General features: G+C 24.3%; 3 protein-coding genes across 4 annotated transcripts; 2 read left to right on the top strand and 1 right to left on the bottom strand.

Moving 5' to 3' along the window:
- Window positions 1–20: 20 nt before the first annotated feature.
- Window positions 21–9,598, top strand: LOC127282818 (metabotropic glutamate receptor 3-like). 2 transcript variants are annotated; one of them, XM_051307323.1, is made up of 15 exons: window positions 21–124; window positions 217–533; window positions 4,774–4,923; window positions 5,432–5,591; window positions 5,792–5,928; window positions 6,244–6,392; window positions 6,462–6,658; window positions 6,735–7,075; window positions 7,160–7,385; window positions 7,463–7,585; window positions 7,643–7,975; window positions 8,044–8,329; window positions 8,398–8,597; window positions 8,669–8,998; window positions 9,074–9,598. In XM_051307323.1, exons 3-15 carry the CDS (start codon window positions 4,780–4,782, stop codon window positions 9,127–9,129), a joined length of 2,682 nt encoding a protein of 893 aa, XP_051163280.1. In that variant the 5' UTR covers window positions 21–124; window positions 217–533; window positions 4,774–4,779; the 3' UTR covers window positions 9,130–9,598. The 2 variants fall into 2 exon arrangements, with proteins under 2 accessions (XP_051163280.1, XP_051163281.1); XM_051307324.1 differs by lacking the exons at window positions 21–124; window positions 217–533 and adding an exon at window positions 2,290–2,505.
- Window positions 9,599–9,810: 212 nt separating this feature from the next.
- LOC127282819 (RING finger and SPRY domain-containing protein 1-like) lies at window positions 9,811–14,771 on the bottom strand. The gene is made up of 11 exons (XM_051307326.1): window positions 14,500–14,771; window positions 13,772–14,115; window positions 12,340–12,505; window positions 11,861–12,043; window positions 11,702–11,768; window positions 11,483–11,623; window positions 11,298–11,413; window positions 11,079–11,222; window positions 10,785–10,999; window positions 10,436–10,696; window positions 9,811–10,347 (listed from the first exon to the last, which is right to left on the bottom strand). Exons 2-11 carry the CDS (start codon window positions 13,981–13,983, stop codon window positions 10,248–10,250), a joined length of 1,605 nt encoding a protein of 534 aa, XP_051163283.1. The 5' UTR covers window positions 13,984–14,115; window positions 14,500–14,771; the 3' UTR covers window positions 9,811–10,247.
- Window positions 14,772–14,944: 173 nt separating this feature from the next.
- On the top strand, window positions 14,945–16,776 carry LOC127282815 (mitochondrial carrier homolog 2-like). Its single transcript, XM_051307320.1, has 7 exons — window positions 14,945–15,128; window positions 15,209–15,293; window positions 15,436–15,598; window positions 15,660–15,791; window positions 15,867–16,053; window positions 16,126–16,193; window positions 16,322–16,776. The coding sequence occupies exons 1-7, from the start codon at window positions 15,012–15,014 to the stop codon at window positions 16,515–16,517; spliced, it is 948 nt and encodes a 315-aa protein (XP_051163277.1). The 5' UTR covers window positions 14,945–15,011; the 3' UTR covers window positions 16,518–16,776.
- Window positions 16,777–16,819: the final 43 nt, after the last annotated feature.

The following is a 16,819-nucleotide window of genomic DNA, read 5'->3' as shown; positions in this document are numbered from 1 at the left end:
TCCAAAATTCCGAATAATTTATTAATCCTTTTTTATGTTTTTTTTTAATTTAAGGAGTTATTGGAGGATTTTATTTTTATTTTCAATCGAGAGAAGTTTTTTTTGTCAAACTACAACCAATTTAGTAAGTATTGATGATGAAAAATTTATTTTTTGTTTGTTAATTGAAATAAAAAATTTTAATATCGTTTTTTTTTGGTGACTGATATTATTTAGAATCGTCATTGAAAGAAGAAAAAGAAACTGCAGTGATTAGAAAATAAACTACAATCAACTACGTTTAAGACCACAATTGATTGAAAATATTTGTATTGGAAATGATTTAAGAATCGATTAGAAACTAGGAGAAAAAGAAGATGGAAATTAAAATTATTGTGAATTAAAACTACAGGATAACATTTGAAATTATGGATTGGAAAAATTATTCCGATAAAGGAATTCATTTTTGGAAAAAAATATTAATTGAAACTACAAAAAATTATAATTACTACTGCTACCATAAATTGAGATAACGATATCTGGAAAATAAAATTGTAAGTATTGTAATATATTTTTTACTTTTGAAATTAATTCCTTGGAATTTATAATTTTGATAAATTGTTTTTTTTCTGTTATAAAAATAGAAGAAATAGAAATTAGTGAAAAGATATATCTTTTATTGAAAATTGAACATAAATGAAAACGCTGCGTTTACTCTTGTCTTCAACAATAACATAATTAGTCGATTGTGACAGTAATTTACTGTCAAGTGGTAGTCTTCCGCTTTTCATTATGATCATCCACAATAACTCGATTCTATATTTAGACAATTCTCTTTATTTTTTTTTTTGTTTCAAAAATTTTCGATTATTTTACGTTTATAAAAAAAAAAAACATTTTACATTTGCGATACTAATAAAGTAATCGGGCGCCTTTTTTTTTAAATCTTCATCGGCGGTCGATTATATCACGTTTTCTTTGCAAATATTAGTCTTTTATAGTAATTTCATTGAGTGCCTATTGTTCAACTTGGAAAACATGTTTACATTCTTTCTTTTTTAAAATGATCATCATGATCTATTTTGAAATTTCGATTTCTTCCTCTCAAAGTAATTATGTTTGTTTAAAAAAAAAATGTAAACTTATTTTTTAGAATAATTTTTGAAAATTTTTATTCATTTTAGTAATAATTTTAATTTGTGTTTCAAATCGGAGAAAATTGAATTTATATTTGTAATTTGAAAAAAAATTTAATTATAATGAAATTAATATTATTCGTGTTTGATAAGAAACATAATGTAATTTTGAGGGGAAAAAAAAGAATTAGTAATGAAAGGAGAAATGGGGATGATTTTAAGTTTATAGTTTCGAAGATCGATGGAATAACAATTATAGTGATTGATGGTATCATGAAGGTGTTTGCCGCAAATATCAAACAATTCATTTCTCATTGTGTATTTTACTTTGCATTTCCTTCAAGTATATAATGAGATTAATGAAAGATATTTCCTTTTTAAAACATTTTTGTCAATTTTAATTTAAACATTTTTTTTTCACATTTTTCGAAATTAAATTTATAGATTAATGGAAAGGAAAAATAAATATAAAATTACAATTTTATTATTTTAATACTTTCTAGATTAAAAGCTAATTAAAAATTTTTGCCTATCGCTTTTTTTTTATTAGTCATTATTGTGTTTAATTAAAATAATCTTTCGAATATTGTTATATAGATCTTTTTTATACTCGAACATTATATTTTTCATAATGAATAGGTGTTTTCTATTTAATTTTAGAAAAAGATGAAGGCTTTTATTTTGGGAATAGAAAATTTATTAAAGGAAATGCGTTAAAAAGGAGAAATACGAGAAAAAAAAGGTGGTTTTTTATTACGAGATAAGAAATTAAAAGGAAAGTAGGAATATATTCTGAATAGGCAGGCGCACTACTCCTTGCTGTTTAATACCATCAGTTTTTCACTATTCAGTTCAGTCAGAACTTCGGTGCCGCGAAATACATAAAATATATTCATAATAAATAAACAAAACATATCAAATTTATTAATTTTTCGAATTAAATTTAAAAAAAAAAATAAATTAACAAAATTCTTTCTTTTTCAACAAAAAAATAAAAAAAGTTTTTTTTATTTAAATTTAACATAATAAAAAAATTATTTATTATTATTAATTATGATAATATTAAATTATTATTAAGATTGAAGTAAAAAAAGAAATTTTAATGAAAACAAACTTTTTAAATAAAAGGAATTTCAATATTTTTTTTTTTACATAAAAAATATATTTAAAAATAGATCGAAATTATAAAAAGGAAATCGTTTTTATAAAACAATAACAATGTTTACATACATATTTTATAAAGTGACGGATATATCTCTCAACGGCTTGTGCGCTTTATGAAAATTTAAAGTGACAGTTAAATATTTTTAAATTATTTAGAATAAAAATTAAAATAAGTGATTATAATTATTTTTGACTTTCAAGACCAATATAGAAGACTGCTTTTAATGTGAGTTATTACATTATCAAGAATTTATTATTGTAAATTGTATTTTTTATTATGAAGAATTTTGTTTAATTTTATAATATATAACATTGAAAATGATAATTCCAAAAAATATAAATACTGAGGAACTAATTTGAAAGATTAACAAATTTTTGTTTATAATTTTTGAATTTTCTAAACGAATTACATTTTTAAAAATTTATATTTTTCTATTGTGTAATTTTTTTCAAATTAATATTTTTTAATTAATATATTTTAATTTAATATCAATAATCATTTGAATAAAGGGAAAATATTTCTTCTTTAAAAAAAAAATAAATAATTTTTTCAAATTCAACTCCATTTCCTCATGTAAGACAGAGGGTTTATTGCGCGAAATGGGATATAAAAGTGGTCCATGACATTTTATACAATTCAGAGGAGTTCACAGAGGTATTTTGCAACTGACATTCCTCCAAAGAGGAAAAAAAAAAGAAAACAGAAAAATTGTAGACTGTATAAACTTGAAGGAATCGATAGGATATGGAAATGAAAGCTCTATCTCTCTCTCTTATTTTTTTTCTCGATAAAAAAGAAATTGAAATGGAAATTTTTGTAGATATCAAGCAAATAGGTACCTGTATTTGACTGACAATTTCATTCGATTTTGCCAACGTCAGAAATACCAGAATTTTTTCTTTGTGCAATTTTTCGTGATTCGCTTTTAATTTTTTTCTCAAAAGCAATTTTGCATAATGAATCCGATTTTTTTTTCTTTAAAAAAAAATTATTAATAAAATAAAAAAAAATAAATAAAATAAATTAAAATAAATTTTTAAAAATTTTATTTTATGATTTAATTTTAATTAATATTTTCTCTATTTAAATTAATTGCAAATTAAAATTTTATTAATTAAATTTTTTTCGCAATTAAAACTAGTTGAACGTTCTGAAGTATTATTTTTTCTTGAAAACAAAAATAGATCGGAAAAAGCTGAAATATAATTGATCAATTTAGACCTCCCCTAAGAAAAAGAAGAAGTAACTTAATAAACTCACCTAATTCTTTAACATAGTTTTTACTATAATTTTTTTTTTACTAGAAAAATAAATTAAATAATTTTAATAATTAAATATTTTTATAAAAATTTTCAATTTCAGGAATTTTTTTTCTTTTTTTTTAAAAAAAAAAAGTTTTCTTCCGACAAACTATATATGGAAGAAATATTATCACCTGTCTATATAGAAAATCTGATTCACAGCTTTTGTAATTTTCTTGTTTGACAAGTACCTACATAGGTACTGGAATCACAAAGCTTTGGAGTTTGCACATTCAATGGATCGATATAAAGCGGCACTCTAGTTTCTGAAACTAGTTTCGTTGTCTTTAGCAAGACAACCAGAAATAATGAATGAACAAAACACAAAAAAAAAAAATAATAATTGAAGTACTTTTCAGATAAAAAAAAAACTCTAGCTATTTTAATTACAATCCACAAATTTTGCTATAGGTATATATACAATTTGAGAAAAACGTCACACCTGTTCCTGACACTAAATTAAATTTTCAATGAACTGTAATTAACAACTTTTAATTACTTAACAATTTTTATTTATTTTTTTTTTATATTTTGAAACTGTTTTACTAGTGAATACTATAAATTTTTTTTTATTACGTGCGTTATAATTTGGGACAATAAATGAAAATTAATTAATTAATTGAATTGTCGTGAAATAGTTTCAATTAATTATCACAATAATAATGAAATTTAATTTATAATAATAATTTATAATCCATTAATTGGGAATTATTTTTATTATTTAATATTTCAATTTTTTTGAAATTATCAAAGTTTTAGAATTTGAAAACTCTTTTATTTTCCTTATTCTTCTAAAGTTTGCAAAAAAAATTTGTTTAATGAAGTTTTCAGAAGTTTTGTTTTCTCTTTTCATTTCATTCCACTTCTTGGCTAGAAAGTTTTTGAAGCGAATAATTCCTACCGCCTATGAATGTTTACTTTACATGACTTTGCCTACTTAGAGAACTCCCACAAATGTCCAACCCCAACTAAAATTTACTACTAATTCAACATGAATTAATAAAGGAATATTTTCCTTAAAATTTATATTACAAAAAAAAAATGTAATAAACATTTTTTTTTAAATTTTATAAAAAAATTAATATTATATAAACATTTTTTTTAATTTTATAAAAAAATTAATATTATATAAACATTTTTTTTTAAATTTAATAATAAAAAATTTTAATACAAATAATATTTTATTTAACAGGATAAAATGCTAGTGGGATTACTGTTTGTTGCCTTAACATCCATTGTGGATGCAAAAATGTACGTGAACATTTCCGGGGACATTGTCTTGGGAGCATTATTTCCGGTACACCGGAAGGGTTTAATGGGTCAAAATTGTGGAAAAATTCAAGTAAGTTGAAATAATTTCAATTTGAAAAATTAATAAAGAGAAAGAAAATAAATTTTTACATGATGATTTTTTTTTTATTTTACAAAAAAAATATATATATATATTTAATGAGAGAAGACAACAAGTCCTTCAAGACTTGAATTTCGAAATCTAATAATTCTCAAAGTGATCCTTTTGGCACTTGAAATTGGCTCGGAGCCAGTTGGCGAACAACACTTAGAATATATCTTGCCTTTTGCTACTTTCGTATAATTGTCATTAATTGTAATTTTCTCTCTCTTGAAAATTACCCTAAAAGCTTTCCTTTACCTCTTGACAATATTATTACAATATTGTAAGAGGAATATCTTCAAAAAAAAAAAAATTGTCGATAATCACAAATTTTTTACAATTATTTATTAATGTTGATCTCTTATTAATTTTTAAATTATTTAATAATTAATAATTTACATAAATATGGAATAATAAGTATACAAAAAAAAAAATAATTTAATGAATTTTTTTACAGCCAGAAGATGGATTACAACCTTTAGAGGCAATGCTCTATACAATTGAACAAATTAATCGGGATCCAACAATTTTGCCTGGAATTCGGTTGGGTGCAATTATTTTCGATTCATGTGACAATTCAAACTATGCATTAGAACAAACGTTATATTTTATCAAAGGTATGATTATATTTCACAATAATTATCACGGATAAATTATTATCAATTTAAAAAAAAATAATTTTACTTTACTTTTTTGTTATTAATTAAATTGATTTAATATTTTTTAAAATGTAATTTAAATTAATAATCAATGAAATTTAATTATCAACTATAATTTAATTAAAAATCAAATTAATAATCAATTAATTTCTATTTAGGTTTTATTGCTCATTTTAATGAGTATCATATAACACAATATGAATGCATCGATGGTAGTGTACCAAAATTTTTTAATGGAGGATTTGATAAAGTTGTAGCAGTTTTAGCAGCTGCATCGAGTTCCGTTACTTTACAGGTAATAAAATGAAACACTAATTTGATAATTATTTTGAGAGAGAAGACGGTAAATTAATTTAATTGAAAATAAACTAATTCCTTTCTTATTGTAATTGATTTTATAAATCTAGATTGCATTTTAATTAAAAACTGAAGTATTTCAGTTTTTCTATAAATTACATATAATTTTATAATTCCAATATTTGTCTTGGTATATTTTTCAATTTTCATTAATTATAAAAAATACATTCTTAGAATTTTATTTTCAATTTATTAAAATATTTAAATAAATAAAATTTCTAATTTTACTTACAAATAAAACAATTTCTTTTAGATTGCTTCGATATTGAGATTATTTTCAGTGCCACAAATTTCTTATATGGCGACATCGCCGTCTTTAAGTAATAAGGAAAAATTTCCACATTTTTTTCGCACAGTTCCCTCCGATGTAAATCAAGCACACGCAATGCTGGAAATTTTAAAGTAATAATTATATTCTACTGAAAAAAAAATTAATAATACAATCATTTTAAAATATTTTTATTTTTATAGACAATTCGAGTGGACTTACGTTTCCGTTGTTTATTCAGACACCGAATACGGAAATCGTGGTTTTGAAACATTAATTTCATTAGCGAGTAAATATTCAATATGCTTTAGTGCCCCACAAAAAATTGATAAAGAACGATTTACAACTGAAGATTATGATAATGTGATAAGAATTATTTCCAGTAAAACAGAAGTCAGAGGTAAATTATTTTTCGATTAATTTTGAATATTTATAAAATATATATTGAATTATTTATTTTTTTTTTGTATTTATAGTTGTAGTTCTGTTTGCTGAAAAGGTTACGACTCTAAAAGTTCTTGATTCAGCAAAAAGACTCGATGTTGGTGAGAGATATGTTTGGATTGGAAGTGACGCCTGGTCCAATTCAAATCATCGAGAATTTTTAAATCCTGATGACAGTCAAGATGAAGAGCAAATTGTTCTTGAAGGTGCTCTCGCTGTTTTACCACTTAATAGACAATTGTACGGATTTGATGAATATTTCATGAATTTAACTCTCGAGCATGAAGAAATTAATCCTTGGTTTCGTGAATTTTGGTGGGAATTTCACAAGTGTGGAAAAAAAGTCAATGTAACTAATCAAATTTTAAATCAAGTAAGCAATTATTATAAAATATTTTATAAATTTTTTCATAATTAATTATTTTTTAAACTAATTTAATAATTTTATTTCTATTAGCATAAAATTGAGAAAAATTGTGAAAATCCGGAATTAAAAATTAATCCTCAAAATGGATATAAACAACAAAGATTTTTACATTTTGTACGAGATGCTGTTTATTCTGTTGCATATGCGTTACACGATTTACATATTGAAAAATGTGGAAAGAATTTTAGAGGATTATGTTCATCGCATATTGATGGAGAGACTTTGTTAACATATTTAAACAATGTTTCATTTAAAGGTATTTTTTATACCTTTTTTGACATTACTTTAAAAAAGTATATTTTTTTAAAAAAAAAAATTATATACATTTTTAAGATGAAGCTGGAAATAATTTTCGATTTATAAATAATGTCGATGGTCCACCAAGATATTCAATATTAAATTATCAAAAGGATTCGAATGGCTCACATCGTTGGCTCGTTGTTGGAAATTATACTCGTAAGTTTTTTTTTTTTTTCTAAAAATAGAATTATTAAAAAAAAAAAATTATTACAGAAAGTGATAAGGGTGAACCAATTTTGCATTTGGATAGAAAAATAATGAAATATCGATATCAAGAACGTGGTGGACGAAGATATTTTCCAAATTCAACATGTTCACGGCCATGTTTACCAAATGAAGTTAAAGTTCGTGTGAAACAGGATATTTGTTGTTGGAGATGTAGAAATTGTGGTCGTTATCAATTTAAATTGGATGATCACAGATGTGAGGATTGTGAGCCAGGTACACGTCCAACGAATGATAAAATGTATTGCGTTGAAATCCCAGTTGAATATGTTGATTATTCAAGTCCATGGGCTGTTGCAACTATGGCTGTTGCTAGTTGTGGTAAATAATTTTGTTTCATTTTCAGTTTTCCATAAATCAAATTAATTTCTAATGAAAAACATTTACAGGTATTCTTTTGAATATTTTCATTTTTCGAATCTTCTGGATTTATAGAGAAACGCCAATAATTAAAGCCTCGGGAAGAGAACTTTCTTCTCTTCTATTAATTGGAACATTAATTTCATTTTTAATGACTTTTGTCGTTGTCGCAAAACCAAGTGAAGAAACATGTGCACTCACAAGATTTGGTATTGGCTTTTGTTACAGTTTATGCTATGGAGCTCTTGTTACAAAAACAAATAGAATTCATCGAATTTTCAATAGTACTACTCATAATCCTCACAACAAGCCAAGGTGAAACATTAAATAAATAATATAAATTATCTTTTTTTGTATAATTAATACGAAAAAAATTTATTTAGATACACAAGTCCAAATTCGCAATTAATTATCACAGGACTTTTCACACTTGTCGAGGTAATTATTAATAGTGTTTGGTTGATAAAATTACCGCCAACTGTAACGCACGTATTTCCAACGAGAGAAACTAGACTGAGAATTTGCCAAGGTTTAGATGATAGCTCCTACATGGTGGGTTTAATTTACCCCTTCATTTTAATTGGTGAGAAATTTTGTCTTTAATGAAATTTCAAAATTTATATTAAAAAATTGTATAAGGGAATTTTTTTTCAGTTCTGTGTACATTTTACGCTGTGAAAACAAGAAAATGTCCAGAAGGATTTAATGAAACTCGACTCATTGGCTTTACAAATTATACAACCATGATTTTATGGTTGGCCTTTGTACCTCTTTATCTCGCATCAACAAGTAATGCTCTCAGAGTTATCACTTTAGCGATTTCTATATCCTTAAGTGGATTAGTTCAACTCGCGTGTTTCTTCTTCCCCAAGGTTTATATTGTTCTCATGAAACCGGAAAAAAATACTAAGGAACTCGTTATGTCACAGCACAGAAGTTCCCCTTATTTACAAACATCATCGGCGCCAATTGTTATCACAACCGGTAATCCTCATAAATTTAAAAATTCCTCTTAAATAATTTTTATTACTGTAAAAAAAAAAAATTCTACTCTTATAGAAAGAACGAAAACTGCGTCCAAGGATTTGGAAATTTCTTCTACTGAACCAACTTAATAAAAATTAATAAAACAATGTGAAAATTGTTTTAAAAAAAAATAGTGAATTTCAACTACAGCAAACCAAAGAATGTGTAAATAAATTATTATTACATAAACGTAAGTTGATAAATGACAAATTAAAGGAGAAGCATTAAAAATGCAGTTTTTTTTTTTTTGATAAAACATTAGATTTCTTTTTATATTCCATTCAAGAATAAACACTAAGACATCAGTATTTTACAGGTCTATAGAGTAACTATCAGATAAAATCGATAAATTCGAAATACTCGTACAAGAACGAATTTATTAATGACTGATTAAAATTATTTTATTTGGAAACGGCGAAAATAGATTATATTAGAAAAAAAAAAAGAAACACTTAAAATTTTTTTTAAAAAATATCTCTTAACAAATTTTTTGTTTTATTATTAAAGCTAATAATTTATTAAATAGTAAATTTGAAAAATAAAGTTTTCTAGAAAAAACTTGTTAATTCTCATTCGATTATATTTTAATATGTTTATATATATATATATATATATATATATATATATATATATATATATATATATATATATATATATATATATATATATATTGTAAATAATAATATATATAAATATAATAAAAAATTTCAAACTTTTTTTTTTCTCATTCAAAAAAAAAAGAATTACTAACAATCTTTTATACAAGAACATCGAGTATCAAAAATTATTATTATATTTGATAAAAACGAAAAAAAAGAATATTTTTACAAAAAAAAAAAATTCCATCCGTTTAATCGGAAATGCATTGATTAATTACACAGTCCATTGTCTGTCCCGCTAGTAATACAAAAAACATATCAATGAAGAATTTTGAATTTCTCTCTCACAAAATAAAATCGAATTCGTATTTTTATCCAATTCAATATCAGGGTATTGTTACGAAAATTTTAATATATTTTCGTAATTTTCCCTGAGACATGCAAATTTTATTTAAAAATTTCCCTTTTATTATTTTTTCTTTAAAATTACGAAAAATTTGAAATTAATAAGTACATATTTTTTCAGTGTAATTTAATATGATTATCTGCCAAGTCACTGATTATTTTTGGAAAAATTATTGAAGAATGAGAAAACTTATTAACAAACGCTAACTTAACTGACTAATGTTATCCGCAGCTACTTCCTCAATAGTAGCACGACACATTGGACACTCGACCAATTGTTTAGAACATATTTCGCAAAATCCACTGAAATATTAAATTTAAAAATTTAATTTATTTTTTACAAATATCAATGAATTCTTATTAAAAAATAAATTGAAATTATTAATCTTACCGATGATCACACGGTAGCAATCTGACAGAAGCTTTTTGATCGAAACATAAGGTACATGAGTCTTCCCTGACGCTCATCTTCCTTAATTGTTCCAAATAAATGTGCCTAGGCAGAACAACTTTATCTTCAGGATCAAGTGTTGCAAAATCATTAAATGTCTGATATTCTCGATCCTGTGGTGGATGTTTAAACGGAATATTACCGAAATTAAACGAACATTGTTGGAATGACATGAAACTTGCTGCAGCAAAAAATCCTGATCTGTAAAAAAAAAATAATGTAAAAATGCTTTGTAAAAATTTTTTTCAATAAAATGAGAAAAAAGGAATTATTATTTTTTTTTATTTACCGGGCAGTCTTAAAAACTTGAGTGCAAGCTTTCAATGGAACGCCATTAATGGAGAATATAATCTCTAGTCTATTTAAATCTAAAAGACAGCCTAATATGTCCCCAGCTTTCCATGTTTTATCGTGATATTTTTCACTTCGAGCATTGTGCCAAATAAGTCTTCTACAACCATCGTAAGCTAAAGAATACTGATCATCCCCGATGCCATAACCTTCCTGTAAATAAATTTTCATTTTATTTTTCTGTGAGAATTAAAATTTTCTAATTTTTATTTTTTTTTTTTTTTATTCTCACATGATTGAGAAATGTACTGTCCTTTGTGGCCCAACCAATTTGCATAACTCCAGTTGTTACGATAAGAGTTTCATAATACCAAACTCCAGTATCAACTTGAAATGTGCATCTTACACTTTCAAATGAATAAGCATCGCATCGTGCCTGGAGGATAATTATCAAATAAAATTATTAAGGCGCAAAAAAAGGTGAAAATTAAAAAAAATTTAAGATACTTACTTCTAAACCATTAGGTGAAATTTTCAGGTACTCGCTTACATCTTTTGTATTTAGCATTACATTTATACCAGTCATATCAACTGTGTCATGGGAATATTTCCGACCTTCCATTAAAACTAAAAAACAAAATCAAAAATACAATACAAAATACAAAAAAAATTTTTAAAAACATAATAAATACATACATAAATTATCTAAACACCATTGAGCACAGAAACCAACTTGGCGTTTAACGTAATTAGTTTCATTAACCCATTTTTCTAGTTCCAATAAGGGATTTAATTTTTCCATTAAAAGTCGTTTCTTAATTGTTATTTTGTTTTCACCTACAAAAAAAAAGAGAAGAGATTTTTGTTAATACTAAAAATAAAGTATTATTTATATTTAATTTCACATAAACTCACTTGTTTGTGCAAATTTTTCCAATCCTATTAAGGAATGAAGCACCACACAAGGTTCAACATCGTTTCGCTGAAAATAAAAAGAAAACAAAAATTTATTTAATTTTTCAGAGAAGAAAATGTTAAAAAAAATTTTAATTTGTAATTACACAAATTACTAACAAGATTTGACACCAAATAATCTAATGTTGCATCAGACAAAATTGCTATACTACTGGGTCCTGCTAATTTTTCAGCAATGCATCCAAGTACCACGCATATATTTCTTTGTTGAGTGGCACTAATTTTCGATTTTCCAGAATTTTGTGACAATTGAAACAATTGCGATAGTCGCATTACCGAGTCCTATAAATACAATGAACAAAATTTAATCGTAAAAAAAATTTATTAATTAATTCAAAAGTCGAAAAAATCAATTTTTTATTTCTAATAAATTGAATTAGTTAATAAATATTTTATTTCAATTAATTATTGTTATTAGATTATTAAATTTTATTAATTCCTTAATAGAATTAATTATAGAGGAATATTGTCAATAAAATTTCAAACAATTGGGATTTTTAAAAATATTTAATTGAAAAATATTTTCAGATAATTAAATCCTAATTATGTAGAAAATTTACGAAAAAAAGAAAATTTACCTTTGAAGGTAATGGACAGTCATCGATTAATAGTGTCATTACTGAAGGACCTAGAGAATTGTGCATTGGTATAACGTTCACCATTGAGCTAACAACTTGTATCCAACCATCTTCTTTGTCAGCAATCGAGTGTAATTTTAACATTGCCGGTGGTGGTTCTTGTTCACTAGGAATAATATTTCAAAAATATAAAAATTATCAAAAGAATTTAATTTTAAAAAAAATTAACGCTGTGTCTATTTAGCCCGCTAACGGGAGGAATGCAAGATTTTGGCTATTTAGCCCGCTTATTTTTAAAAAATCATCAAAATGAGAACTATTTAGTTTGCAGTAAGTAGGATTTAAAATATTTTTTATTTTTATTTATTTATTCTAGAATAATAAAATATATTTTATTATATAAAATGTATATTAAGTGCAATTAAAAATAAGGCAATCGTTTATTTAAATATATTAATGTGATTTAATACAAAGTTTATTTGCTCCAAAATGAATTGTTTTAGTAGGGTTGTTTATTTAAAATATATTATATTATTTAATTTAATTAATTATTTAATTAAAGTTGTGGTAAAGAAACAATTTTTTGTTTAAACCAAATTTATTGTAAGAAAACTGTTTAACTACAGGTATATTTATAAATTATTAGAGAATAGTTTATGGAGGGTTGAAAATAAATAAATTTCTTTGATGGGAATTAGAATCCTTAACTTTTATTTTTTTCGTTGAATCAACGTTGGTAACTTCAGTTTTATCCTTTTATCCTTCATTTTCATCAAATAAAAAAATTAAAAAATACGTATTTTCTTATTTTTCATATAGATTACGAAAAAAATTATTCGGACAAAAAAAATTTTGAATGAAAATTTCCCGTGGAATGCCCCATACGTATTTATAAAATATATAAGAATTTTAATTGTATTTCAAAATTTAATTTTTATTTGGAAATTTAAATTTTCAATAGAAAATAATTCCATAAACTATTTTCTAATAATTTATTAGAAAATAAATGTACCTGTAGTTAAATAGTTTTCTTACAATAAATTTGGTTTAAACAAAAAATTGTTTTTTTACCACAACTTTAATTAAATAATTAAGTAAATTAAACAACCCTAACCAAAACAATTTATTTTGGAGCAAATAAACTTTGTATTAAATCACATTACTATATTTAAATAAACAATTGTCTTATTTTTAATTGCACTTAATATACATTTTATATAATAAAATATATTTTATTATTCTTGAATAAATAAATAAGAAAAATAAAAAATATTTTAAATCCTACTTACTGCAAACTAAATAGTTCTCATTTTGATGATTTTTTTAAAATAAGCGGGCTAAATAGCCAAAATCTTGCATTTCTCCCGCTAGCGGGCTAAATAGACACAGCGAAAAATTAAATGACCTTCAAATAAATAAATTTTAAACTTACTTGTCCACCAAGAGACCAATTACTCCAAGTGTTTCAAGAACCAATTTATCTATGTTGGCAGAAGTTGGAAATTTAAAACCTGTGCCCTCATCTGCATTTGAGATGAGGTCAATATTGTTATCGGGTAAAATTGTATTAGCTGAAATTGCATGATTACTACTTGTATAAGGCTGATGATCGTCAGGACTATCTTTGCACAAACAATTGCCCATGCCAATGGTTTTCAAAATCGTCTATTCTTTTAAATCGATTAATTTTTTCTTTCATGGCACTTGAATTTATTCATATCGCCCCGATATTCCCGGGTCAATATGCACTTTTTTTTTTTAAATTTCACTATTTTTCTGAAAAATTACATTTTCAAAAAATTCAATAACAATAATAAATATACACAAGTTTTTTTTTTTTTTATTCAAAGTAAAAATATTAACTATAACCTCAATTGTTTATATAAAATTAAAATACTTTTTTTTTGATCACCTTTTCTAATTTTATTGTTAACAAAAATTTGTATTATTTTACAAACTGTTTATAGATCCATATAATTGTTATACGCATATGATTCATATTAATGACAAGAGGGTATATAATTATTGACAGATTTAATGATGAGGTGTCAAAACAGAAACAATGATTATGATAAGAATATCAAAAATTTAGACCATGAACATTTTATTTTCTTAATTCAATTTTTTATGGGAACTGTCAAAAATTATAATAATACTTACGTTATCAATTGAAGTACTTTTATATCAAGAAAAAAAATGACGTGAAAAATAAATTTTATTCAACTTGTTTTTAGGTTATGTTTCCTTGATATCGATAATATCGCTAAATAGAAATATGTATTATAATTATTTTGACTTTTTTGACACACATTTAATCATAATGAACATTTTTAATTATTGTTTAAGGGTAAAATACTCGTTCTCTTGTTTGTTTTTTTTTTTTTTTTATTATTTGACAGCATAACCTATAACACTTGTCAATGACTGGCACAAAACGCAACTGCGCTTGCGGTACTATAACTCTCTTATTGGTAGAAAAAGGCGCTATTATTTAAAATACTTTTGTTATAAAAAATATTTAAATAAAAGCGCCTTTTTCTACCAATAAAAGAATTGTAGTAGCGCAAACGCAGTTACGTTTTGTGCCGGTCATTGGCTTGTATTTAATAAAGTGGTTGTATATCAGTATTGATGGGGTTGAAAAAATATATAAAAATATATAATTAAATAATATGTTTTTCAGTAAAGAAGAAACTACATGGTCCAGTGCTACATGGTCCAGTGCCGCGTGTCGTTTAATAGTAAATGCAGCTTCACATCCAATAGAATATGCAAAAGTTTTAATACAGGTAATAATAATTTGCAAGGTTATGTTAATAATTTCATATTTTTCTTTAATTAAAATATAATTTTTAAATTATTTTTATAGATTGGACATGAGCCTATTGCGCCTTATCCGTCAAGAACTCTTTTTGGAAGACCTGCATTAGCTTTACCAAATGTTTATAAATATAGTAAGTTTTTGTTTTTTAAATTTTCTCTGCGAAAAGATTCTTTTTTTTTTTTCATAAAAATTTATTTTCTTAATAAGAAAATTTGCAAGTTATATTATATAGTATGAATTTTAGTTGTTTGTAAATAAATATTTAATTACAGTCAAATATATTAAAAGTGTCGATGGATTCACTGGGTGTTATCGTGGTTTAGTACCAAAACTTTGTTCATCTACTGTTAGTACAATGGTATATGAAAAAACTGCCGAATATATACGTTTTAAACAGGGAACACGTCAAGTATATTCAGAAGAGGAAGATGAAAGGTAAACATTTTTTTTTTATTTAAATAAAATTTTTATTGTAAAATAATTTATAATTTTCTAGAGCTGAGAAATATATTCAAGATTTTATAAGAGCTTTAATTAGTACAACAGTGGGAATTATTGTCAGTCATCCTCTTGATGTTATTGCAATACGAATGATGGCTCAATTTGTAGGTGGCGAAACAAAATATATGTAAGGAAAAAGATTTTTGAAAAAATTCACCTTTAAAATAATGAATAATTGTTCAATTTTATTTATTTCTTATAGAGGTTTAATGCAATCGTTAATAGAAATTTACAAGGAAAATGGAATCGCAGGATATTTTTCGGGTCTTATGCCACGTTTGATTGCAGGTGCAGCGATATTAACAATAGTTAGTTCGTCAACTTATGTCATCAACAAATATATTATAACAGATCGTGAAATGAAAGGTTTCACATCATCAACTATGATGGTAAGCTTTTTTTTTTTATTTTATTTTGAAAAAATTTAATATTATTTTACAAAAATTGTTTTTCTTTTTCAGTTCTTGGCTGCAACTGTTGCTTATCCATTTATTGTCGTTTCTAATTGCATGGCTGTTAATGATTGTGGGTAAGTAATAATTAAATACAATATTGAAATTTAATTTTCTAATTAAATTTAATAACTGAAGTAGTAGGGCGATTTTTTTTTTTATGTAAGAAAACAATTTTTTATTAAATAATTATCAATTTTAAAAGATTGGTAGCTGGAATGCCACCTCAAATGCCAATTTATGGCAATTGGCTCGACTGTTGGTCTCATTTGTCAGCGACAAATCAATTAAAACGTGGAAGCAGCTTACTGTGGCGTTACTATACAGGACCAATAACTGTTTTAAATGGCAAACCATTTCCAATAAGTACAGCAAATCTATACATGAAAAGTGTTCATTAATAATATAATTGTATTTAAAGAACTCTTTTAAACAAAAAAATAATTCCATACTATAAATTAAAGAATTTTGTTGTATTATAAATCAAAATATTAACCAGTATTTTCAAGTGTGTACAGAATGTTAAAAAACTTGAAAAAAGATTTTTTTTTAAATATTTTACAAACAATTATTTAACACCTTCGTTCAAGTGTTATAATTACAGAATTTTCAAGTAATAATTATTATAAAAGAAATATATTTTTGAAATTATATTCTAAATTATCGTTTTAAATTCAAAGAAAGGAAATAATTCGATAATCCA

The sequence above is a fragment of the Leptopilina boulardi genome, unplaced genomic scaffold, assembly GCF_019393585.1.
Source record: "Leptopilina boulardi isolate dan_hultmark-lab unplaced genomic scaffold, ZJU_Lbou_2.1 LbouV2_302, whole genome shotgun sequence".
Classification (NCBI taxonomy): domain Eukaryota; kingdom Metazoa; phylum Arthropoda; class Insecta; order Hymenoptera; family Figitidae; genus Leptopilina; species Leptopilina boulardi.
This window is presented reverse-complemented; position numbering and strand designations above follow the sequence as displayed.

Bases quoted from the DNA above. Each gene is read 5' to 3' on its own strand.
- LOC127282818 (XM_051307323.1), top strand. From the start codon at position 4,780: ATGCTAGTGGGATTACTGTTTGTTGCCTTAACATCCATTGTGGATGCA. The intron at 6,393-6,461 runs GTAATAATTATA...TTATTTTTATAG, and splicing joins GCAATGCTGGAAATTTTAAA to ACAATTCGAGTGGACTTACG. The intron at 7,586-7,642 runs GTAAGTTTTTTT...AAATTATTACAG, and splicing joins CGTTGTTGGAAATTATACTC to AAAGTGATAAGGGTGAACCA.
- LOC127282815 (XM_051307320.1), top strand. From the start codon at position 15,012: ATGTTTTTCAGTAAAGAAGAAACTACATGGTCCAGTGCTACATGGTCC. The intron at 15,129-15,208 runs GTAATAATAATT...TTATTTTTATAG, and splicing joins ATGCAAAAGTTTTAATACAG to ATTGGACATGAGCCTATTGC. The intron at 16,054-16,125 runs GTAAGCTTTTTT...TTTCTTTTTCAG, and splicing joins TCACATCATCAACTATGATG to TTCTTGGCTGCAACTGTTGC.
- LOC127282819 (XM_051307326.1), bottom strand. From the start codon at position 13,983: ATGGGCAATTGTTTGTGCAAAGATAGTCCTGACGATCATCAGCCTTAT. The intron at 12,044-12,339 runs GTAAATTTTCTT...TTGTATTTATAG, and splicing joins ACTGTCCATTACCTTCAAAG to GACTCGGTAATGCGACTATC. The intron at 11,624-11,701 runs GTGAGTTTATGT...TTTTTTTTGTAG, and splicing joins GGAAAAATTTGCACAAACAA to GTGAAAACAAAATAACAATT.